General features: G+C 34.9%; 1 protein-coding gene across 2 annotated transcripts in view; it reads right to left on the bottom strand.

Annotated features, from left to right (window-relative positions):
• Nucleotides 1-25,480, bottom strand: part of Arhgap15 (Rho GTPase activating protein 15) — a 586,717-nt gene that overhangs the window by 535,936 nt on the left and 25,301 nt on the right. For both annotated transcript variants that reach the window (XM_074070670.1, XM_074070671.1), the window contains exon 2: nucleotides 23,107-23,285. In XM_074070670.1, coding sequence (XP_073926771.1) covers nucleotides 23,107-23,271 — 165 coding nt within the window. In that variant the 5' untranslated portion in view covers nucleotides 23,272-23,285. The remainder of the gene's footprint in view (nucleotides 1-23,106; nucleotides 23,286-25,480) is intronic.

Genomic DNA, 25,480 nt, shown 5'->3' with positions numbered 1-25,480 from the left:
GACATAATAAATACATATTAGTCACTTTAGACAATATTTAGACAAACTATTTGAGATACACCTAAGACTTTTTTCTTTTTTAAATTTTTCTTTTTTTATTGTTTTATTATTCATATGTGCATACAAGGCTTGGGTCATTTCTCCCCCCCTGCCTCCACCCCCTCCCTTACCACCCACCCCGTCCCCTCCCTCTCCCCCCATCCCCTCAATACCCGGCAGAAACTATTTTGCCCTTATCTCTAATTTTGTTGAAGAGAGAGTATAAGCAATAATAGGAAGGAACAAGTGTTTTTGCTGGTTGAGATAAGGATAGCTATACAGGCAGTTGACTCACATTAACTTCCTGTGCATGTGTGTTACCTTCTAAAACCTAAGATTTTAATCAGCACTTTTAAACTAATTAATACTCTACTGATTTAATGTTTTGCTACCTTAGTAGTAAATTGTTAAGAGAGATTTTGTATGTCAGTGCATGCAGTTCCTTAATACATAAAATTGAATACTTTTGTAGTTCTCTTTGCACAAACAACAGATAACATTTATTTTTTTTCTGAAAATAATGCAATAACCTTTGTCCTCTAGAAGTTTGCTCTTATAAATGAGATTGAGGATTAGATGAACAATTATAGAGCACCATGATAAATATAATAGTCTCCCTTAAAGTAGGCTAACTTCTCATCTATGCTATGAAAGCACTCTGCTATGCTACATACCACAATTTTAATTTAGAGGGTTTCAATTTTTTTTTCATAGAACTTTATACTATTAAAAAATTAAATTCATTAAAGGCTTTGTCAGTATAAGTTATAGTTATCTTTTTTTTTTTTTTGGAGGTACTGGAGTTTGAACTTAGGGCCTTCACCTTGAGCTACTCTACCAGCCCTTTTTTTGTGAAGGGTTTTCAAGATAGGGCCTTGCAAACTTTTTTTTGGCCAGAGCTGGCTTTGAACTGTGATCCTCCTGATTTCTTCCTCCTGAGTAGCTAGGATTACATGTGTGAGCCACACCTGTCATTATGTTAAAAACTAAAATTTAGTAATTTTGATAATGCATATGTGTTAATTTAAGCATAAACTCATTGCTTATTTTTAGACAAAAGCAACCAGTTTACAAAAAAGTTCAGTTATGGTTAATATTGATTTATGGTTGTCCAAATGTTTTTAATGTCTGGCTAAAGAGAAGACATTAGGAATTTCTTCATCACTGAAGTCTTTACTAAGCCTGTTGTGACAACACATCATGAAGCCTCTGGAAGACTTTACTGTATACCCATATGAGAATAAGTGTAAAAAAGATGGACCCTCCAAGGAAACTTTGCTCACTCTTTGAGAACTACTGATGTAAAATATTGGCTGTCAGATAGTATAAATGCAAATATTTGAATGAAGGAACAAACGAGTAGCCAGTAGAAAGTAAAAGGAAAGTAGTAAAATGCAAGAGTCCCCTTCTCTGTCATTAGAATTTTCAGTGGATTTGTTTTACATTGTCCATCCTGAATGCAACTCTTTTTGGTAAGGTGATGGCAGCATTTTCTAATCCAATGGAATGGTTCTGATGAGTCCTGCACAAATCACCACCCTACCACCTGAGTCCTTATTCACTACCCCACTTGACTTGCAGTTGATCTAAGAATCAGTTCATGACTGAAACATACCAAACAGAATCTTTGGCTGACATTCTTCTGGTTCATCTGATGGAGAAGAGCACCTCCTTTTTCTAGACTGTACCAAACCAGCCCTCATCTTATGCACTCAAGTAGAAAAGCTGTCTTAGTAGGGAAAAGAAGCCAATATATAAAGAGGAGCTAAGCACCCATGGTAGAGACCAGACCGGTTCTAAATTTCAACTATGTGGCAGATTTTATTTTCCAGGCTGTCCATAGCATCCTTCCCATTAAAAAACAATGTTCTCTTAAATCTGGCAGGCCTGTAACTACCATGAAAGTGACTCAATAAGATTTCCAAAACTAAAGCATAGAAGGTAATATCATTTCCCTCTAGGCCTCATGTAAAACTAGTTCTTAGAACCTGGTCCCTATGTCATGAGGAAGATGAAGCAGGCCCATGTGGAAGGAAATGGAGCTCTAACCTCCAAACCAGTTGAACCTTTAGGAGACAATAACATCAACTTTTTAAACTTGTGAGTAAACTACCTTGGAAGAAAAATCTTTCAGACTTAAGTCAAACTGAGATGAGGTTTTCTAATAACCTCTACCAAATTGAAGATTTGTAATTTAAATAAACATTTGGCAAAACTTTGTCAATAAATAACTAAATACATGATGCAAAAGCCAATAATTTTATCCTTTTCTAGTTAAACATCTCAAAATGGGAGTCTACATTTGTAACCAAAAGAGACTAACCAAGACTATGTTTATATAGAGTTCCTACATGTAGGCTTCCTATTTGCTAGTCTGTTTTCACTATTTAATATTAAATGTCAGAGAAGAGAAAGAGATTTTCTCCTGCTAACATGTAATAATTTTAACTAGCTTCCCAAAGCCCAGGCTAATTTTGGATGTGTAATGATTAATTTATCATACCTTGTCTTCTACACAGGAATCTCAATTCCATTTTTTAATAAGAAGAAGCATGTAAACCAAATTAACAAAGTAATTGTTTTATTTTTGCATTAATTTAAATAATTCTGTTTTGAAAATTACAACTAAAACCATATATAAAAATATTTTACATAGACAAATAATAGAAAAATTTTCTATGTAATTGGCCACTTAAAGTTTTCATTTGAAAAAATTCTTATGAATCTTTATCACTGTGTGACAAAAGCATGTGAGTATTTTGCTTAAAGAGATGAGGCCATCTTTCTCACATGTTGAATTGGTGATGTGAAAGAACCTTTCAAGATCTATGAACTCCTTTGTGTTCACTCCTGACAGTGGAATGATTCCCTTGAAATCTGTGAACTTTAAAAAAACTCTAGATAAAATATGTATTTTATTTTCAATGCATCATAAAATGTTAATTAGTTTGGGATATTGTATATTATTTATTTATTTTTCTTTATTCATTTATTCATATGTGTATACATTGTGTCAATTCTCCCCCCTGAGCACCCTTGCTACCTCCCTCTCTCCCCCTACCCCCTCGCTTCCAGGAAGAACCTGCTCTGCCCTTTTCTCCAATTTTGTTGAAGGGAAGACATAAATAATAATAAGAAAGAGCATTTTTGCTGGTTGAGATAAGGATAGCTATACAGAGAGATATTGTGTATTATTTAATTATTCTACATTATTATATTATTTCATCCAAATAGATAACTTCTATTATCTTTTATTACCTGTAACTTGAATTTAACTCTTTTTCCATCGATACAAATCTGGTACTAGTTTGGGGTTACAAGTTTATCATCATATATAGCCTTAAAGATATTAGCAGTTTGCAGTCATTAGGAAGACCTCTGTGGTCAAGTGTGATGACTCATGCTTATAATTCCAGACTCTGGAGGCAGAGGCAGGAGGATCACAAATTTTCTGTGCTATATAGGAGGTTCTAGGATATCCTGGGCTACACAGAAAGATCCTATCCAAAAATGAAATGAAACAAAACAAAAAACCAACAACAAAAACAGAAATACCTCCCTAAAAATATCACACTGATTTCTTGGTTCAAGGGAGAAGCCTTAAGAACAAGAGTTGTGGCTTCTGAAGATTACTTTAGAGAGCATTATTCACCTCAAGACCTGTGGTTGAGAACACTTTTCTTTACTCTGCTATGCAGACTCCTGTTGTATTTCATGAAGACACCAGAGCTTCCATTTTTCAGGCATTTGCTTCCTAAGGGAAGAAACACCAATGGAAGCAGATCATTAGCACAGGAATCTTTGCCAACCACAAGGCCTTAAAAGGCTATCAGGTCATTTTCCATTCTAGCCTTTTCTCCTCCAGTCTCTCCCTCCCTGAATATTGGCCAGTTACTTCTGCCAATTGTTTCCTGTCCCAAAACTTAGCATTTGATCTGTGATGGGCCTTAACTTACTGTGTGGTTAATACATTTTCAAATGAGCCTTCTGTGAATGTTTTAATAGCACTGAGCACTGCTAATACTTGTGCTCTTCCTCATTTCTTCCACTTAGGTCAGACTACAGGCTTCCCAAGACTCTCAATTTATTGTTTCAGGAGCCCTGGAGATATATTAAAGAGCTAATGACCCATAAAAACTCAAGCCTAATATTTTTAAACTCTCTGTGGTTTTCTTTCTGTGGGTGCAGAGTCCATCACTACAGAGTGCCCACTTTCATATTTTGCATCTGAGGACTTCTAGGGATAATTCATATCTTACAATATGAAGTTGATTTAAAATTTGGATGTGAAAAATCTCCGTAGTGTTGTTTCTTTTTTAACAGGGGAGTGAATAGTGTTAATAGACTAATTAATACCTAAAGAGATTTTTTCCCATTTGATCAATTACAAAAATACTGTTAATATTTTTTCAGGGCACATTGTGTTTGTGTAAGGACTTCATTATAAAGTCATTTTTCTAGTTTTTCCAGGAGGAGATGTGAAAATGAAAGAACTGTCAAGTAGTTCCATTGTCCCTGCAGACATGGGGGAAACTGCATTGATTAATCTGTACCAATTCTTTTAACAGATAAATCAAATAGGCACTCTGTAGTGCTACCTAATTTCTATCATTTCAACAGGATTCATAACTCATGTCAGTTCCTATAGAAAGACAATGAAATTATTTTTGTTAAAGCCTAGAATATATAGGGCTGAAAGTACTTTGCAAAAGCAAAAACCAAAGACTTAAGAATATTTTATGGAAAAATAAAGTTTGTTTAAAGTACCTTGTGTATATTTTTTCTTTTTTTAACTAAAGTTCAGTGTTAACTATGGACAGGGGAGATGTTAGAATACAGTGCTGTCAAGGGCTGTGATCAAAGTGTTTTCATTCAACTTTTTTGTGACTATTAAGCTGCTCATTTGTGCAGGTGATCATTAGTTTTTTGATGTGGAATAAAAGCTTCAGGAGAAAAACTTTTGGTTGAAGATCAATATGAGATATATCATTTCAGTTATAGTCTTAATAATTGTAGCCATAGGGAGCCTGGCAGAGCCAGTTTTATGAATTAATATAATATAGAATCCACCAGGTACAAATAGCGAGTACACATAAAGGAGAATTGCTAGCAGTGACTACACTGGGAATATTTGGGTGAGAGGGAATTGTATGATAAGTGTGATGGTGACTCAAAGTGGGCACTCGTACAGTTGTCGCAAGCATGTCTTCCAATAAGAGAATGCATATTGAGGTCCAAACTGGGAGGGGATTTAACCAAGAAGAGTAACAGTGGAAAAGACCTTTTGAAAAGTGATTAATTTTACACATTCTATTATCTTATAATGTTCCTCATGGGATGTTTTCTTTAAGTGGGTTAAATCAAACATATGGTTGACATTTTCATATGATTTGCTGCTGAGGTACAATAGTACTCTTGAACCGAAGTTACAAACAACTTGATCCAGAGACTGTTACCAATCTACCAAAGAAATAATATGCCAGTAACCTTTTCTGATTGATAGAGCTTATCATTTTATCCTGGGGCAAACTATAAATGAAAAATAAAGTTCAAAAATATCCACTTAATTTACTCAAGATAAAATTAAAGAGTTTTTTTCTGTTTTGTGTATTATCTTTATTATCTGTGTATAGTTTATTTCTTTATCTCTACCTTGATGTTTGTCCTTTGATTCTATCTTTGAACATTTTTTTTGCATGTTGAAACCAGTTATCATTTCCCAGATATTTTGACTTTTTCCTATTTCTTCTGATGTTGCAGCGAGAGATTACCTCTGTTGAACCAGAATTGATAACTTTTATGGGAAAGTTAAAAGTGCAAAATAAATTTGAGTTTTCCTTTACCAGGAGAGGAAAAAATGGTGTTTAAAACATTGAACAATCTCTAGTATTGCTTAGAATTTATCAAAGTATACACACAAATGAATATGGATAAATATTACTTACATGTCAATTGATATATGTGTGTATGTATGACTATAATCTAAAATACTTGCACATGAAATAGGCAGCATCTTTGCTTTTAGTATATCCTTAGGTCATACATATCAACATTTAAATCTACTAGTTTTGCTTCATTTCCAATTGCTGTGAAATAATTTTGCCTTCAAAGAAACTGAATTTATGGGTACCTAAGTGAAATAATTCAGCTCTTCTGTCTTGAAATTAGTGGATAGCAACCGACTTCTAGCACATGCTCACCCTTCTAGTCACTTTTTTATCTTTTCTGCAGGCTTTATCTGGGTGGATTTAATCCTTCTTCTATATCTGTACTTTGTCCCAATGGGATTTTGTTTGCTTTTATGGCATGAATTACCATCTGTTGGATGGTTGACATGAAAATTGGATCTTTAAGGCATATCTATTTTTGGAGCTCCAAACTCACATAATTGATTGTCTGTTTGCACTTTCACTTTGATGTAGTTCTGAAAGATCAAAACTGACCACTTATGTCTCAACTTGCCTCACCTTGCCAAATTCCTGTGATGCTCAGTCCTTCCCATCTCAGTGAGTGGCACTATTCTCCATCCAGTTTCTTCACCTTGACATCTAAAAGCTCTCCCTCCCAGTTTCTTGCCACTTATATCCAATCTTTCTCCATGTCTTTTCAGTTCTATGTTCAAATTACTTTCCATTTTGTCTTCTTCCAACCATATGCACTAAAGCAATCTAGTGCAAGATACCATGATTTATTGGATACAGAATAAGACCAACTCCTTAACAGTGTTTTCATTTTGTTTCTTCCTGTCCACCTGTCCTCTACCCAGTGGAGATATATATCTGTTTAAAATTCCCCAAAGGACTTAATCATGCATCAAATAAGTGAAATCTAAAGTATTTATAGCAGATTACAAAACTCTAAGTGATCTAAGGATTGTCCCACCTCTACTTCACTCTTTTTTGGGAGACATAAATGGGGTTTGAACTCAAGGCTTCATGTTTGGTAGGCAGTCACTCTACCACTTAAGCCATGTATCCCGTCCTTTTTGTTCTGGTTATTTTTGAGGTAGGTTCTTGCTTTTTGCCAAGACTGTTCTGGACTCAGTCCTCCTATCTTACATTTTCTGCTGTAGCTGAGATGAGAGACACATGCCATCATACTCCGTTATTGGTTCAGATGGGTTCTCGTGGACTTTTTTTTTTTTTGCCTAAGCTGGCCTTGAACAACTATCCTCCAGATCTCAGGCTTCCAAAAATCTAGGACAACAGGTATGAGCCATTGGCACCCAGCTTAATTCACTCTATTGTTTACCTAGGATCTCTTATTAGCCTTTATCTCTATCCAACATATTTTGTCTGCAGCACAGAAGTATACTGATTAAAAATTACACTTCCTGGTTTTTCTTGATCTAAATGTGAATGTGTGATATTATTTTGAACAATAAGATATATGTAAATATCAATAAATGGGCCTTCCACAGACACTTTCTAAAAGAGGGCCGGTTCAGTTTGCACATGCGTTTTGCCCGTTTCTCATCACCTTTCTTGCCTAGAATTTAGCCGACATACTAAAGGTAAAGCAGCCATCTGCTGGTCATGAGAAGGGAAGCAATAGGAAGTAAACTACATTCTAAAGGTGTTAAATGCAGAGAGAGGAAGCTGGTGTCTTTGATAATTTTTTAGCAAAGCACTGCAACTGATGGAGAGCTATCTACTCGTGAATTATCAGTACACACACACACACACACACACACACACACACACACACACACACAAACCCACTGACACATGAGTAAACCAGTGACTTACTGCAACTATTCTGTCCACTTTTCTGTTACATGAGGGGAGGCCAAAAGCAAACTGTAAGGGTTCCAAAGGGTCATGTGACGATTTCTGGACTGAATTAGCTATCTAGATATATTTCTGCATTTTCTTTCTGGAGTTAGGGAAAGCTTGAGGCAGTTTGATAAGCGCTATTCTTTATTAAATAGTCAAGAGGACATATTACAGTTTTACTAGGTGGTTTTGTGAGGTTCCCTCATTTAACAGACTAAATTAGGATCTACAAAAGCTTAAATCCTCAGTCTTCCCTTCTTACAGTATTATAACTCTTGTTTCAACTTTAGCAATATATTAATAATTACTGTAATTCCAGCATATCTTATTCTACTGCCACTCCCCTACTATTCTTAGTGTGGTTCATCTGACAGTTCCAGTCTCTGAATTGATATGAAAAGATGAGGTAAGGAAAAAGAGCAATAGAATTCTGGATGTTTCAGAAAATAACACTTGTACAGTAGAGGGATGTTTGCCTAGTTTTTGATTGGCTTACATGTTATAATCTCTGAACCAGAAGTCAGGGCAGTAAAAAAGATGAACTGCACATTTTGAACTCATGTCATATAATAGAGACTTCAATATTCATGCAGTGAATCACAGATAAACTATTGTTATTTTCCCCCCAAATTTAGTTTCTTTATTCATATGGTTATGGATATCCCTGAGTTTGCTACTCTTCTGAATGACTTTGCTCCCTCTGTGTCTTCAGAAATTGAAGACACAATTAATTAATTAATTAATTAGCTATTACTAGCTACAAAATATTTTAAACCTTTTAAAACATTTTAAATTAATATAGTAATACATTTTCAGGAACGTTCTTTTGAGGTTGTGTATGATGTCTGACTTTAATTAGAGTTTTCACTTGAGTAGGGGATTTATAATACATATACATATATATATATATATAATTAAAAATATAAAAGTTTAGCCACAGTAATGAACGTTAACAAGTTTCTAGGGTAAAACAGAAAGTACATTCAAGACTTGCACAATGAATAATTGCATAAATAACAAATGAATATCTGCCATAGTAGTTCATACAAGGGAAGGTCAGTCAGAGAAAACTTTGAGTAGATGGTTGTGTTTCAATTGGTTTTTTAATGTTGAATAGAATTTAGTTAGGCATAAAACAGAATATACGTACAATTTCTATTCACTCTCTGGACCAGGTTGAATGTAATAAACTGTCCCTACAAGGTCTTGTAACAAGGTAGGGTTTCAAGACCTAGAGTCTAAAATACAGAGTGTGATTCAGAATGCCCAATGTTTGGGCTTTGGTATCAGATTTCCTAGGAGTTGCATCTCAGTTCAATCACATTTTTATTGCTGTGATGGTTTAATAAAAATTTTCTCTTATAATACTTAGCACAGTGCTAAGTACATAGTGGATGTCCCCAAATGGTTAACATTTGTTTTATTATAAAGTAAGAGGTAGTATAGCAGTAAGCATTGTTGGAAGAGTAATAGAGCTCAGAGATTTGTCTAGGAATCCAAAGCTAAAATCAAGAATAGGTTAAATAAAAGCTCAAGGTGGTTTGCATCTGAATGGTTCAGAATTTAGGCAGATATTGGCTGCCTATTAACTAAAAGTCACATAGAGCAGCTCAAATGTACAGTCAGGCCTGACAAAATGACTCTATACAAATGGGTTGTGTAATTTTCACAATAATTTCCACAAATTTTTAATATTACCTGTGTGCCCATTGCTAGTACTTAATGTACATTATCTACTTTAATCTTTATAACTCTGTAAATAACTTATATTTTTATATTTATCTGAAAGTGTGGATAAGAAGGCTCAAAACCATCAAGGAAGAAATCTTTGATTCATCATTGGTGATTTGAGTACTAAAGGAATACTAATTACTGTCTGTGGGAATCAGCAAAGTTTCCCATACTTTCCCAAAGTTTCATTCATATAAATGACTTTGATAATATGTGAAAGAAATGTTTCTTCCTGTTTCAAAAGCTTCTTTCTACCTGTGAGCAGCAAGTTGGAAAAGTTATACTCAAAGGAGAGTGTGTGTTTTGAGTTCTCTGAGTGATGGCTTCTTATGGCCCTCATTGGACAACCAAAAGCAAGAATAGATACACAAAAGTCAGTATTGCCAGCTCAAATGCCCTCTACAAACCACATCTAGTAAAGCAGGCCTGGTAAAAACTGTTGTGTATGCCAGCCATTTGCCTATGTGGATAGAACATACCTATGTTGCTTCAGCAGGTTATTGTCTACTCTTCATGGAGCCAACTTTATGACTCTAGACGTTAGGGAATCAGCCTTGTGACACCAGAATTTCTGACTTTTTTAGAGTGGTCAAAAATACAAATTTTTATATAAAGCTCAGAGTACTAAAATGTGAGTCCAATTTTTAAAAAAGAGGAAAAAAGTACAGTCTAGGTTAAATAAAACCCATCCTTAGGTTGAACATGCCAGTTGCAAGTGTAGAGACCTGGAGAGGCACTTGATTTTGTTCTTGAGAAGCAGGTACTTCCTCATGTGGCCCCATTACTCTCTCTCTACGAAGGTTTCTACTGGGTAAAACATGTTCTAGAATAAGGAATTTTCATTATGAGATGCTGAATTGACTACATTTGTGGAGCTCATTTCTGTGTGTGTTTCCTTTCTGTTGGGATGTTGCATGTCATTGGAAATGGAAACAAAAATTTGAACAAAGTTTTTAAGTCTTCAAATTAAGTTTAATTAGTAAAATGTAAATCATAAACAATTAGATTGCTAGTCAAATCTTACTTAATTTTTGTATAATATTATGAATTGTTAGTCTCATTTCTCAATTTTAAGGGCCTGGTGTGATTCCTTCTGACAAGATTTAGAAGTTCATTGCTTCTTTTAAGTACAAAGTAGCTTCTCATAGGTTTTTGGAAATGTTTTAACCAAACCCACAAAAGTAAAATCATAGATAACCTAGAATAAACAGAATATTTATAACTTAGTGACAAGAGAGCACCATTTCCAAAGATAACCACAGTTATTTTTAGTATTGTCTAAAAGACAGGAAAATGTTTGTTAATTTATAATAATGCAAGAGTCTAAAATTGGAATTAAACACAAATGAGAAAAATCTGAAAAAGAAAATTCATCTTTAGCTATATAAGAAAGACTGTTTTTACACTATCAGTAAAATGTGGTAGAGACTACATTTCCAAATTTATGACTAACAACTGTCATCGTCTGAATTTCCAAATTTATAACTAGCAATTGTCATTTTTTACTTTGCCACATTGTGTCCCCACAACTGAACAGCCAGCAATGAAATGACTTTAAGATTGTCAATTCAAATTCTTCAGGACCAACCAGACAATATAACCTGCCAGAATAGATCATGACTCCAACTAAATCTTTCACACTTGAAATTTTAAACACTTCCTGCTGAATAAAAAAATTACCTGTGGACAAAATTGGGCTAGTTGAGGAACAACTTATTTTAACCCCATGTTCAGATTCATGAGCCTCAAAATAGAATGTGAGGAGTAGAAATGAAGTCATATTGGCCTTGATAGGGAAAAGTTTTAAGAGAGTTCATGGAGCTTAGGTGAACCAGTTTTTAGGTTCATATTAATAATATTTGGAAGCATGGATCATACGAGGATGGAGATGGAGGATTTGTTGTTAGAAAGGGCAGTGTGAGTGTAGAGAAGTTCAGATTTACATTCGAAAAGTGAGAAATCATCCTCTTTAACGCATCCAGAATCTAATTCAGGCTTTCTTGTTCATTCTCATAGCAAGATCTGTGTGCAATTATTCACATAAGAAAGAAATAAGGAATTATGAGGTCTTAATATTTTGTGCATGACCAAGTAATATGAAAGATCTAAAAAGCACCTTACCACTTTGTCAGTGCTGTTAACTGACTGTTACTAAATCAAGTACGAACCACACTCAATTCTACAATATTCCATAAATATGTAGGACAATGTTCAGCCAGATCCCAAAGCAAAGATCAAAGTAAAAGCTTTAGAAGTCAAGAACCTTATGAAATTTTTGAATACTCTATAAATATCTAAATTAGTTTTGTGTTCAGTTTGTAAATATCTAAATTAGGTTTGTGTTCAGTTATTATATTAAAATAAAAAACAGTCATAGACATAAAGTAAATATATTAACATTTTATTTTTATCCATAAAAAGTACTATTTCAACTTCAATTAGGTTTATAATTAGTGTAATAAACGCTAAGAAAGGGGAAGAAGAACAGGCATTGAATGAAAGAGGAATTAAATTTAACCAGATATGAACACTAGCAGCTTGACTTGTTACCAAAGAAAGGCTTCAATAACTTGTGCATATCCTGAGAGATAAAACATAGAAATATGTCAAACTGTGCAAAAAAGAGCTTCAAAGTAGATTAAAATCAGGTGGGATTCCCACATTTTCAGTTTTTTTTTAAAAAGAAAATGCTTGCCATTTGAGATTTGCCACCCACAGAAATATATCCTACAGGATGTGAAAAGAGTAAAGAGCTCTAATTTCACAGGTCATTTTTAAGTATTGCGTGTGATATGTATGACTAAATCTAAGTACATGACGTTAATACTAGTGTTGAGAGTGAGGAGGAGGTGGTGGCATTGATGATCTTGCCGAGGAATGAACAGGCTGAGCCTGGGGTAACCAGGATTATGATTCTACCTCACCGGAAGGTAGCCACCAAGGGGACAGAGAAGCTGTTTGGTTTGGATCCCCACCTTCCAAAACACTCTGACATATATAAGTGCTAACATATGTCTGTGGAATTATTAAATGAATGTACAAATGAATGAATGGGTGGAAGTAATCAACCTGCTTCCCTACCTTCTATTTTTGGGACTCATAGATGGACACACACAAAGGTGGGGTTGAAATGGTGACCACTCAGAAAACAGGAAATTATTAATGAAGGGACCTTAAGATACCTCATTAGAGCAGTGTTTCCTAGAATTATAAGCCAATAGAGGATGCTAGGGTGAAAATAATAAATGGTAATATTTCCTCATCCAGAATGTGTTTCATTTGTAGATAAGAATTATAAGAATGTGACATTATTAATCTGCACAAAAATAAAAGCTATTTATATTTTCCAAACAAGAAAGATTTTTCTGTTCTTTTCTTTCTTTCTTTCTTTCTTTCTTTCTTTCTTTCTTTCTTTCTTTCTTTCTTTCTTTCTTTCTTTCCTTTCTTTCTTTTCTTTTTCTTTTTCTTTCTTTTAATTAAAAGCATAGAGGTTAAGTATAGCACATCCAAGAATGTAAATTTCTTTTCAGTCTATTTGATCATGTGTTATTGACATTAACACTGTCAATAATTCATGGTAAAAGAGAAAGTTGCCATGAAAGGTTACCCACTGTCAGGCTGTGATCAATAGGTAAGACCACAGTGTGTGATGTATTATCAAGTATCAGCCAGATTCACTTTCTTGTGGATTTTAAAAACAGGGGTGGTTACATTCAGTTTGTCTAACCTGAGCTAAGCTTATTTGTTCATTAACCTTTCATTGCTGATTAGAGAATATGCTTGAATATCAGAATACCAACTCTGGCTATTTAATTTGGTGGATCTGGCAATGGGCCCCTAGGTTTTGATGTGAGTTTATATTAGGCAAACAAAGCTGTCACTTTGTTTTGCTGTCTTCCTATATTGGGTCACTTTGTGCTACAAGATATGATCTAAGACAATTAAATGCAAGGAGACACATGTCCCTTCTCATTGGAAATACGAAGACTGTAGCTTTCTTTTACCCTGTGGGAAGGAAAGCAGGTCAGGTGTCCAAAAGTAGTGGAGGAAAGTTTGGTGTCATCATTATTCCTCTTCCTCCACAGAGATAATGTAAGAGCATAAGGCAAGAACGGCACTGGTTTCCTCATATGGAGACATAAAGAGAACAGTACTGTGATCATTTGTGTTTCTGGTACTGTGGAAGGGCACTTACATAAAAACAAAGCTACGATTTCTGAACACTTTCAAACATAATCTTAATATAATCACATCTTCAAATCTCAAAAAAATTATGAATTATGGAATCATCTCCTAAGGGCTAAATAAAAACGAAACATTCATAGCCATTTGACTTCTTTGTTTTACATAGGAAATAAAAGCACCTGATTAATTTGTTTTTGATTTTTTGGAGCTCCTATATGACCTTTGGATATTTATATACTCAAATATGATTTGATTCACATTATGTTATTTCACCCAAATGCTGATGTATAAACTAATTTGGATATGAACTATGTGTTAGCCTGTATAATTTTTTCAGTGGTTTTTGCACATGAAAAAAATGTGTCAGATAGATTGATGGCAATAATTGTCATCAGAAAAAATCATGCTGGTGAGCCTCCAGGTTAAAAAAGGTGATTCAATACAATAATAATAGTAATGAGGAGGAGGAGGAAAAGAAGGAGGAAAGGGAGAAAGAATCAAATAATTCTGAATTTCCTCTTGATTTTTAAAATTTTTCCCAAGAGATTTTGTCTTTTTTTGAGTATATTGTTTCTCTTTAACTTTAGCACACCCTTAAATCTGCTTGACATGTGACCACCATACACAGTTACAACTTAAATCCCTTAGCTCTTCCCCCAATAAACTTACTGTCCCTGTTTTGGAAATGAATAGGAGTCATAAAAATCCATCACCTCAGAAGAGAAGTATATGAGATTGCATGTAAAAACAGTATCACATCTATGACAGTGCCACATTGCCGTTTATTTGCTAATTAGTTGCAATGTGCATTAATGTACAAAATAAAGCCTTTGCCTTCCATATTATTGTTGGAGATGGTTCTGCTTATCAGTTTTTAATATGCTCTTTGAAAACTGACATGTACTTTACCCACATTTCTTTAGGAACATAGGGATTCGAAGGCTGGATAAAATACTTTCATGCTTCCCAACACAAACCTGAGAGGGTAATTAAACAGATGGTAACAATAAACCGAATCTGAACACATCAGGGACTGAAGTCCCTTATTAAAAGCCTTATACTCAGAAGGGAGGGGGGAAAAAGCTCTGAGGAAGTGTTTTTACACCCAACACCTTTATGTCGGTTGTGACCTCAGAAGCAAAGGCTAATCAAGCATTTAGGGACTGGTTTCCTACCACCTACAAGAGGGCAGCTCAAGGTCTTCTGCAGCCTCTGAGGAGCAGGAATGCAAAGCCACTGTTACTCTCCAGGAATGGAACTGCTCCCAGGGACTGTCTTCAAAGTCATCAGTGTTAGATACACCAATTTTATAGCGGTAAATTTGCCAATGCCCCTCACCCCAGACACTCACCCTTCCCCAAATATCAAATCCTTCTAAATCAAAGGACTTTTGCTTTTCTTTTATTAAATACCACAGGTATTCTAAATATTTTCTGCCCCATTCTTGGCAATAGAACAATCTCCTATTTATTCCATTGTTAAAATATATTTACAATTCTACTTATTTCTCAGATCTTAACGTTGTGCATCCTGAGATGAATCTACAAATGATTATTATTCTTGACATTTCCATTTGTAAATGTATTTATGTGGTTATTTTTCCTGATACATAAAAATAACTTCAAGTACATATTATATACATACGTCTCTCCATATCTCTGTGTCTATGTATAGATATAAATATAGATCTGTATATGTGACACATAACTACACAGATGTAAAAATATGTATGTACATACATATGCTATATGTACAGACACAGAATCTACTATATGCAATAGAAGATCTATTTACTATGTAGGTTTATAGAAATACTATTGTTCCATCACACATGCAAAGATGCTATTGTACTCTTACATAAGGCACTAACAACCTGGGGAATATCTGAATCAGTGTTTGCTCTTGTTTCTTAACCTGCTTCAGTTTTCTGCTGCATTTGGTTAATAGTTTGAGTTAAGCTTATGAGAAATGTTCAGCCTTAGAACTACAATTATTTAGTTTAAATAAGTGCTAGCACACCAAAGACAGTGTTCAATACTCTGCATTTTTAGATTAATCAAACTTGCAGTGATGATCTATTAAAAGACATTTTTGAAAATTGAGGTATTAAAATAAAAAAATGAACAAGGTAAAGACAATCCATAATTGAATGGCAAACACCATTCTCTAGCTTTCATTTCACCTATCTGTAGGTGGATGTCACCTTATGACATTCTCCAATTTAAACTTTTAAATGTTGATCATTGTTAAGTATGAAAAAAAATGTTCCCATCTCCTGATACAGTTGTACCTAAAATGACATGTATCACCTTGGGAATTTTCTATAAAATTCTCTTAATAACACGACTATGGTTCAAAGTTAGTTTGAGGGTGAAGAGTTATATGAATAAAATAAGAGACAGTGCAAATAATTTAGTGGAAAAACATAGTTGCTGCCACTCAGAGTATTAGGTAACTTCTTTTAATTAGAATGTGTAATTTTAGATTACTGATTATGAACATCTTGAGACCTGAGATTTTGATTCATCAGTAATTCTCCTTTATGTCTACACTAAGATGTAAAAATTGGACCTCTGGCTCTCAGTGTTTCCATGCTGGTGCCAAAGCTCTTTTACCTGTAATCTCTAGTACTGCTCTGCCCCCTTGTGCTGCTACGGTGAACTCAACAGAGAACAGTGTGCCTTAGTCTTTGTATATGAACTACAGAAAAACCCCACCGTCACTTCTCACTTTTCTGGCAAGTTCAAGGTCAGTGTCTAGCTATTTTCAGCTCATCTCTTCTTGATCCATGCAGAGAAATGACAAGGTAACGTGATTCGGGGTCAGCTGTATTACAGGAACCGTTACTTAAACGGAGAAAGTGAAAATCAATCCTAGCTGACAGTGACTTCGGGATAATCAGCGCTCGCTGGATGCCTCTGTCAGCTCTCCTGCATCAAACACCGTGTGACTTCTGTCAGATCTTCTTAATAGAACTATATTCTCACTTTCAGCAATGTTGTACTGGAGCAGAAATTTTTTAGACTAGTTTAGCCCTCTAGATTTGTAAACTCTTCTAATATTTCTTTAAAAACTCTCAGGAGTGATACCTGTTATCCCATAGTTTGTCATTGACCTGAAACTGAGGTATTGCCATTCCGATGTGGGACTAACGTGAGCTTCCCTATACTGTCTTGCTTCCTTTGAACTGAACACAGCACCAGACTAAGCACTGATCCTCAAATCATCCTCAGCTTGAACTTATCTCTCCTTCTTTTGAGTACCACAACACTTTATCAATCATTCCTTGTAGGGAATTAGATTTCTCCCTTCCTTTTTAGTTGTTCATCATTATTTTCCTTTTTAATCTCTGTATTTTCCAGTAGGACATTTCTCCCTAATACAGAATTGGAAACAGAATATTTCACAAGAGGTTCCAGAGAAGTGGCATTCCTGTGGACAGAACTTGATCTATCAGTTTCAGGAAGGAGCTGTCTTATCCCACCTACCTTGTGTTCCCTTGAAACTGGGAAGCATGCAGTACTCCATTGAAGTACAATTTACCATAATATTAGTTGTCAGTAAATTCAAAGACGGAACTCCTAAAGCTATAAAATGGATTAGAAGCAATTTAAAAAAGAATTAACAAACTAGAGTAAGAGTATACTGTCAACAAACAAATGCTCCATCATAGGACTGTAATTTGGAATTTTAATTACCCCTCTGCTCTGTAACAAAACAATGTCTGAACTGGCAGCGATTTGAATCTCTCACAGGTCATTGAGCATTCTAGTTAATTACTCTATGAATAGCCTGTTTTTCTCCCCTCTGGAAACACGTTTCTAATGGCAGTCAAGGTCTGACAAATGTGTCATCTACATAATTAGCTAGGAAGCAACACAAAACATTAAACATGCTTTGTGCCGACAACTATCAAAACATTTCATTTGTTGTCAATTATTCATTACTTTGTAGGTTCTGAAGGGGTTGTTATTATGGAAATAAGTCCAGATGCTAACAAGGTTAGAGTTTTGGATTCAAATTAGTAATCAGAGGACTAACTTAAAAAAATGTATCTCATGTACATTCAGCACCATGTTCAATCAGTAGGAGATTATAAACAAATTTAGCTATGCTCAAGTTAAAATGGAAATAGCACAGCTCTGGCTCATTTTTTGATATACAGACTCTACAATGTCATCGTAAACTTTCTGAACCTTTTGGCAAGTCCAGTTTGTGCTTGGTAATAGAGTTAAAGATTTTCACAGCATGAGATGGCATGGGGTGGCAAGGACAAGGAAAGAGATCTCTGGTAGGTTTTGAATCTTCTTCACCCCTGGGGCATAACATGTAAGTCAAAATTCTAGCTAAAAAACTTTTCATCTATTCATGATGGCAAACTACACTGTGCTAATTACCTTAGGTAATCTTTGAATTTAATATATGTTTGTTGTTATTGATTTTTGCTTTTTCTGAAATTTTGTGTCTTTTATTATTTTAATATTATATATGAAACTAAATATTGCTTTGACAGCAGCACTCCTAATGTATAGAGAGGATATAAAAAGATTTTTCAACAGAATTGACCTCTCAGTGACAAAGAAAATTGCAGTGGAAGACACATTATTGTAGAGTCCTATCAGAGTCTTGGATCTATGGAGAGTCTTACTCCAGTGTCCTCCAGCTTTTCCTTATAAACCAAAATGGCTTACAAATGTCATCTCCAATAGTCCAATAAAGATTAGGAACAAAACACTGTCCTTACATTGATGAGATAAAAAAGATTTAACTGCAGCATGCAGCGTATAAGGCTTCTTCTCAAATCAGAAAAAGAGAATTCACATTATATTTGTGTGTGTCTAGAATTTAATTGAGATGATCAGTTTATTTTCTACATAATGTTTGATCAGATGCCTGCATCACAGAGCAAAATAAAAAGAAAACAAATTCTATCAGGAAAATTAAGAAGTCCTGTTATCTACAGGGCGTGCAAAATATGTTAGGAAATAATTCTACCCTGAGCGCTGAGAATGCCCAGTTAATAAAAAAAGATCAGCCACTCGCTAAGAGAAAATAATTGTCTGTATATTTTTCAAAGCAAAAACTCAGTCACATCTTACACTAAATAGGACACATTAAAATAAGCTTTAATAATCTTTATGCAGAAGGAAACTAATCCATTTTCAGATCATACGATCCACAGCAATAAAAGGAAATCATCAAGCTAAAAACAATTTTAGAAATGGCTGCAGACTCTCATTTAATTAACATGCAACAGATCATATATTTATGAGGAAGTCAAAATATTTAGGAAGCCTATAATCCTGTAAGCCTTAATGTGGTATAAAAACAACAAATAAATGCAAAGTGTTACTGTTACACATGCCTGCCTGATCAATGGTTTTCACATATTGATCTATAAATGGAGTTGACAGTCTGTGTTGGCTGCACATTTTCCAAGCAGCGCTATTTTTGCACAAAACCAATACGGGCAATTACCTTTGTTTGAGATGCCAAGTCTTATCAATTCAATGTGATTTAGTGTCATTTTAATTAAATATCAGGACCCACTTCAGGACAATTTATACAAACAAAGCCTCAAACCTCACTATAAGCTTGATTTGAAGTAAACATGGACAAACCCTACGATCTCAAAAACTCTGCTAAACAGAAGGCTTATATTTTTAGTAGCAATTTTTATGTCTGCCTTTTTTGGCTAGCCACAACTTTGGCAAGTATCCTATAATCACAGAAGTAAGAAACAAAAGAAAATTGTTTCCTCTTCATCCTGATAATACATTAAAAAGAAAAATGAACAAGCACAGTTTGTTAATGGAGGTAAAAGGAGACTTGCATGTGAATATTTAGGAGTGGTTAGAACTTAGTCTTCAGCTGAACACCAATAAAAAGATATTTTCCTATTCATGATAGCCATGAATGAAGTAATGCCCTTCTGTGGGTTTGCAAGATGGGAACAGTGAATATTCATACATGTTGCTGTTTAAGACACCAGCATTAAATGCTGAGATTGCTCCAGCTTGCAAATCTTATGTCTGCAGTTTCCTGATTTGGGCCATTTAAACTCTTCATTAATATCTATTCTGAACTGTCTAGTAGGCTGGAGCATCCCCTTATAAATAACAACAAAGCACGTTAAACCTTTGCATTAGCTATTTGCTGGATTGTACATCATTAGCCCTTTTAGCCTTTTCAGCCCTTAAACAGGCACACTTCACTTGCACCATTTACTGGCACTCAGCTTTCTGCTTTTCTGTTTGGCACATTCTGGTAAACAAGCCATCCACCTTTAAGAGGGCTCACTCTGGGGCTCAGGATGAAATCACAAATCACAGGAACCAGGGAGCTCCTTCCCCAACAAATGCAGTTTTCTAATCTCTGTTATGGACAGGCGATTATTTTTACAAACTACATCCCTCTACTCCAAGCTTCCCTTCTCTCCAACATTTCTGAAATTCCTTTGAATTTTGAAAAAGATTGATTTTATTAACCAAATCAAACTGATTATTTAGTGTTTAGAGAAATGGATGTATACCACCAATAAAATACTAATGGAACCTTCATACCTGTTTTATTGAAATGCTTCCCTGAAACATTTAGGTCATCAAAATTTCTAAATTAACAAGTAAACTCACCTCCATTTGCACTGTCTAATGTTGAGTTTGTACTGTTTTGTGTTGCTTATGTTGCCATTTCAAAATACTCTTCAATTTAAGATAATTAGAGGCTCTTATGATATATATTTATATATGTATATATATGAGAATTTCATACTATGTTCTAAGAACACAGAAATATTAAAATATTCTAACTGAAAAAATTAAATAGAATTTATGAATTAATGATAAAATTAGAATTGCATATTTAAAATCACTTTTGTAATAAACTAAATCATTATGGATGTAAAATCAGATTCTTGTGTTATTATATAGTCTAATATGTCCATATCAGACTTGCATAATTGTTATACTGGTGAATAAGTATTATTCATAGGACATTTTTATTAAATAGAATGTATACTATACATATGGTCTGTTAAGTACCCAGTTTTTTCTGTAGAAATTACATGTCTGTCACAGCAAACTGTGCTTCATATGACCATGTGCATGTATTTTTAGAACACCTCTCTTCTCACTTGTCCTAAATTCAAAGTCTCCCCCTTGACCTCACCCTATCACCCAACTTCTGAAAAATCAAGTTCTTAGTTTAGCTTGAGCAGATAACTTTAACAGGCTTGTTTGAATAAATATGCCAAAATACTTTACATTCTGTCAGGATCTAGTCAGAAAATTGTGCATGGAAAAAGAGATGAAAAGAACCGAGACAGAGAGGAAAATTAGTGGCATGGCAAGCTTTCAATACAATATCTCTGAGCCAAGTTTTTTTCAGTGAAATGACATATCCTCACTAAAATATCCCTTTTATATAATTATGCACTGAGCACACATAACCAAAAGTAACTTTTATTTTTGTTCCTTATCGAGGAATGCATATTTCCCAGGGTAAGAATGTGGAAACAAAAGCTGAGATAATTATAGCTAATTTAACTTTGGAAAACTCTTATTCTTTAGCAGTCCAGCATACAACACCCCCCAATCTAAAGTTATGTAACAAGGTAATATCAACAATGAGAAACTGCATGATAAAATCCTGCCCAAAAGTGAAAAATGCTAATTTTGTCTCATTTAGCAGCTGGATACAGAAATGCTCATTAGTTTTAAGAGGGTTAATCCTTTTAACTTTTGCATATTGATATGCCAATTATGCCTAATTGTACAAGAGGCATCAGTCAAGGTAATAGTGCATAAACACATGAAAGTTATTAAGTACATCCCAACATGTAATAAAGTAGGTGTTAATTGGTAGCTGAGTTCTGCGGGCTATTGAGGTGGATAATTCATTGAGAGATGGATCACTTGTAATTTCTCTCCATAATTCCTTTTGCAGTCTCATGCTGTGATGTTTTCATGCTTGTCAAAAACAACTGCGGCACAGTGCCTTTTGTTAAACACAGCCAATAAAAGATGTTAGGCATCATTAAATATACTTAACTTTTAAACTTTTCAAAGGTACAGTTCTTACTGATAATACATACAGAGATTCTAATAACTTACTCTAACTACTGTCTTGAGTTCATAGTTGAAGAACATTTTAAATGTTTTAAAAGTAAAGTCAACTCACATAGCTGTGCCTCCCAGCAGACAACAGTTTTAAATGACCAAGTAAATAAAGGAAAGTGCTTTTCCCATTAGTTACCTATCTAAGGATGTATTTCCCCCTACCCAATCTAATCACTGGCTTCCTCATGCTAAATATATCTGTAACACCTGAGGAAAGAATGATTAAATTCATATATTTCACAAGCTCCTGAGATTGCTGTGGGTTAATTTTTGCATTTGAAGTTCAAGTGAAAAGTGGGAAATAAATATAATCGGTAACATGCTACTCAGCAAGTTCATCTCATTTAATAACTCAGTTAGGGAGCTGAATATTTCATAGGCTCCTATGATATTAACAGAACACTCAATTAATAGCTCACATGTTTCTGCAGGTTACTGGGACTCCCAGCCCATCCCCAACTAACTTATTTCTTGCTCTTGCTCTCACTGTAGAAACAAAATAGACCTGGGGTCCAAAAGAGTGGCTAACATTGCATAAATAATTTTGTAACATCTATGGCCTCAGCTGCAAGTTACCACCATTATGGAAGAAAATTAACCAGGGGAGACTCATCGCAATCAGTGGGTTTAGTGGCTCAGGAGGCGTGCAGGGCCAGGGACACAATTGGCAGTAGAGTTCATCTCTAACTATTTTATTTCAAATCTTCCTAATGACACATTATCGAGACAAAATGGCTTCCTCTCCAAACCTAAAATAGCCACACCATTACAGTCTTTTAAGCCCATTCCAAACCAAATCGTAATTTCTGCTATCCTATTTTATTGGGAGATGTTAAAGAAGAGATTTTCACATTTTTTTAAAAAGATTTTTTTTCTCAGTTCATTCTTAGCTAATTTTAGCCTCTGGCTTTTCAAAGTGATGTACTGTATTTGGAAGTACAAACACCACATGCTAGCATAACCTCATTATTTTTATGACACTGAAGCATGATAGTAGAGGCCCTTAAAATGAGTCGAAGGTGCTCTTCAGCCTAGCTCCAAAGCCACTTTATCACTCTGGATTAGACCCAGCTCTTCTCTTACAACTGGGGATATTATTATGACTATAAGTAGGCAAGATAAAATGCATTACAGAAACAGTTTTCTCATGCACATTAGGGAAACAAGTTAAGCAAAACTGGTTAGTCTGTCTTTTTTTAAAAACAAAACAAAATTCTGTGTGATAAGGGAACGTGTGGTATTTGGAGCATTTGACTTACAGGTTCAGTGACCTTCCCAACATCGGTGAGGATCATAGATTTAGTTTGGCTCAGTCTGTCATGGTGGTTGTTTGCGCTTTTTATTCTCATTTGCACAGCTCCCGTGCCTTGGTGGGTGGAATTCAGCGTTTCCACAGAGGTATCAGAATTTGTAGACTTCTGCATATTACAGTGTTACCCTGAAGAAACAGAAAAACATTATAGTATTCTAAATGTATACTTTGTCCATGAAAATCTCTTGATGGGTGCATATCCCTCTTAATCATTTGAGATATTAAAATTAAATAAGAGTCTTACCTGAGTAGTGAATAAGTAGATAGTTACTTTGTAGTTATTTTATTAACTGGAGGTGGATATTAGTATACATGACAGAGAACTTGAAAAGTTTGTAGGCAGCACAACTTTTGTCTGTGTAATTCCTAATTTAAGAAACTTCTCATAGTTACATGATACAGTCTTCCTTCTAAAGAAGTGATAGTGCTAACTAATCATCTTCAGGATATAAACTCTTCATTCACAAATTCACTGATTGCCCCACTGATTCCTGTCAACACTGTTTTTTGTGTAACAAAATGCTTTATGAATCAGACAAATTTAAGAGAGTAGAACTGGTGCCAGAGGAAAACAAACAGACCTGACAGCTCCCACCTCAAAATATCCATAAGGGGCAAATAAAACTCCTTCATCCACTGCCACCTGCCTATGGAACTAAATATATTAGCTTAGCTGAACATATTTACAAAGAAAATGATGACAAAGAAAATCAGCACTATTTATTTACTTATATTATATATTTAGAAGAAGGAGTCTGTTTTAGGGAAGAAAATCAAGTATGAGCACACACTTTGAAGGAATAGCAGTGAAGAAAAATAACTTGGAAAAAGAAAACAGAGAACTGAACTGTGGCAACATCAGAAGAGCAGCTCTTGCTGCTTCCACACATTCATGATCCTCTTCAACTGCCTTCCCCTAAAGTCCCTTATGTGAACATATCGTCTCATTAAAATAGAAGGTTTGCAATGCAGACACAGCCTCTGCAATGCTAGAGGCAGACTACCTTCCAGCTTGATTGTTGCTTCCAATTATTACCTCCATAGACTGCACACCAGGCACTGAGCACATGGGTTCAACACTGGACAAAATAATGACCAGTCAGTTATAGATGCTGGTAAGAACCAAAAGAACAATTGTATTTTAAGAAACCAACAGTATTAGTATCTTTATTTGCTAGATTAATAATGGGGCTAGAATGATTATAATGGTCAAGTTAGGTGGACACTAAAATGAGTAGAAATGAAAATATTTTAATAGGAGGAAAATAATACTTCACAATTAATAATAGGTAATTGAATAACAGTTTAGAAACAAGTCAATATTTTTAGTTTGCTAGGTGATAAGCAATGGGCTCAGTGGTTAAGTTCTTACAAAACTCCTATGAAGTAAACATCCAACCCATATTTTTATTAAGGAGGAAAATGAAAAGTGGACGGACATATAACTTTCCCAATACCACAGGCAGAAAGAGGTGGAGAGATATGCACCATTTTCAAAAATGGCAACCTAGAGGGACAAATTCTAGTTTATCTCCACAATGAAAACAATAAACAATAAAAAAGACTGTTTACGCATATAACCACATACAGAACTGCAGACTTTTTCTTCTGAGTGAAAAAAGCCAAGGGAAAAAAGTAAAAGGAAAAAGGTAGGGTGGCACAAACCTGTAACCTGCCACTCAGAAGTCTGAGGCAGGAAGATGGAGAGTTCAAGGCCAGTCTGAGCTAGATAGGAAGCCAAGTGTCAAAAAAACAAAACAATAAAATAAAATAATAAAGGGAAGAATACTTATTCTGTGATTTTGCTTATGTAATGTTCTAAAAAGTAAAAATTAACATGTACCTAAAAGCTGAACCATAATTGCTTAGGGAAGAGTGGAACAACTTTAGGGTTGATGGCTATGTTTGCTGTCTTGATTGTAGTGATGAATTTATAGGCATACATACATACTAAAAATGAACAAACTGTGCACTTTAAATACCTGCACTTCATCATACTTCAGATACAACATATAAGTTGTTTATAGGAAAGTTTCTTTAAGAATTCCTCAAATGGAGTGTGGCTCAAGTGGTAGAAACCTGTTTTGCAAATGCAAAGTCCTGATTTTCGAACCCCAGCCCCATCCCTCCCCCCCAAACCCCCCCTCCAAATTTTTTAACCAGCTTGGTGTGGTGGCACATGCCTGTCATCTCAGCATTCAGGAGGCGGAGGCAGGAGGATTGTGAGTCTATGGCCAGCCTTGTCTACATAATGAGACCCTATCTTAAAAAACTCACACACAAACAAAAAGAAGAAGTCTTTAGGCAATTTATTTTGCTGT

This window comes from Castor canadensis, chromosome 4, assembly GCF_047511655.1.
Source record: "Castor canadensis chromosome 4, mCasCan1.hap1v2, whole genome shotgun sequence".
Lineage (NCBI taxonomy): Eukaryota > Metazoa > Chordata > Mammalia > Rodentia > Castoridae > Castor > Castor canadensis.
The sequence above is the reverse complement of the archived record's forward strand: the minus strand, read 5'-3'. Positions and strand labels throughout refer to the sequence as shown.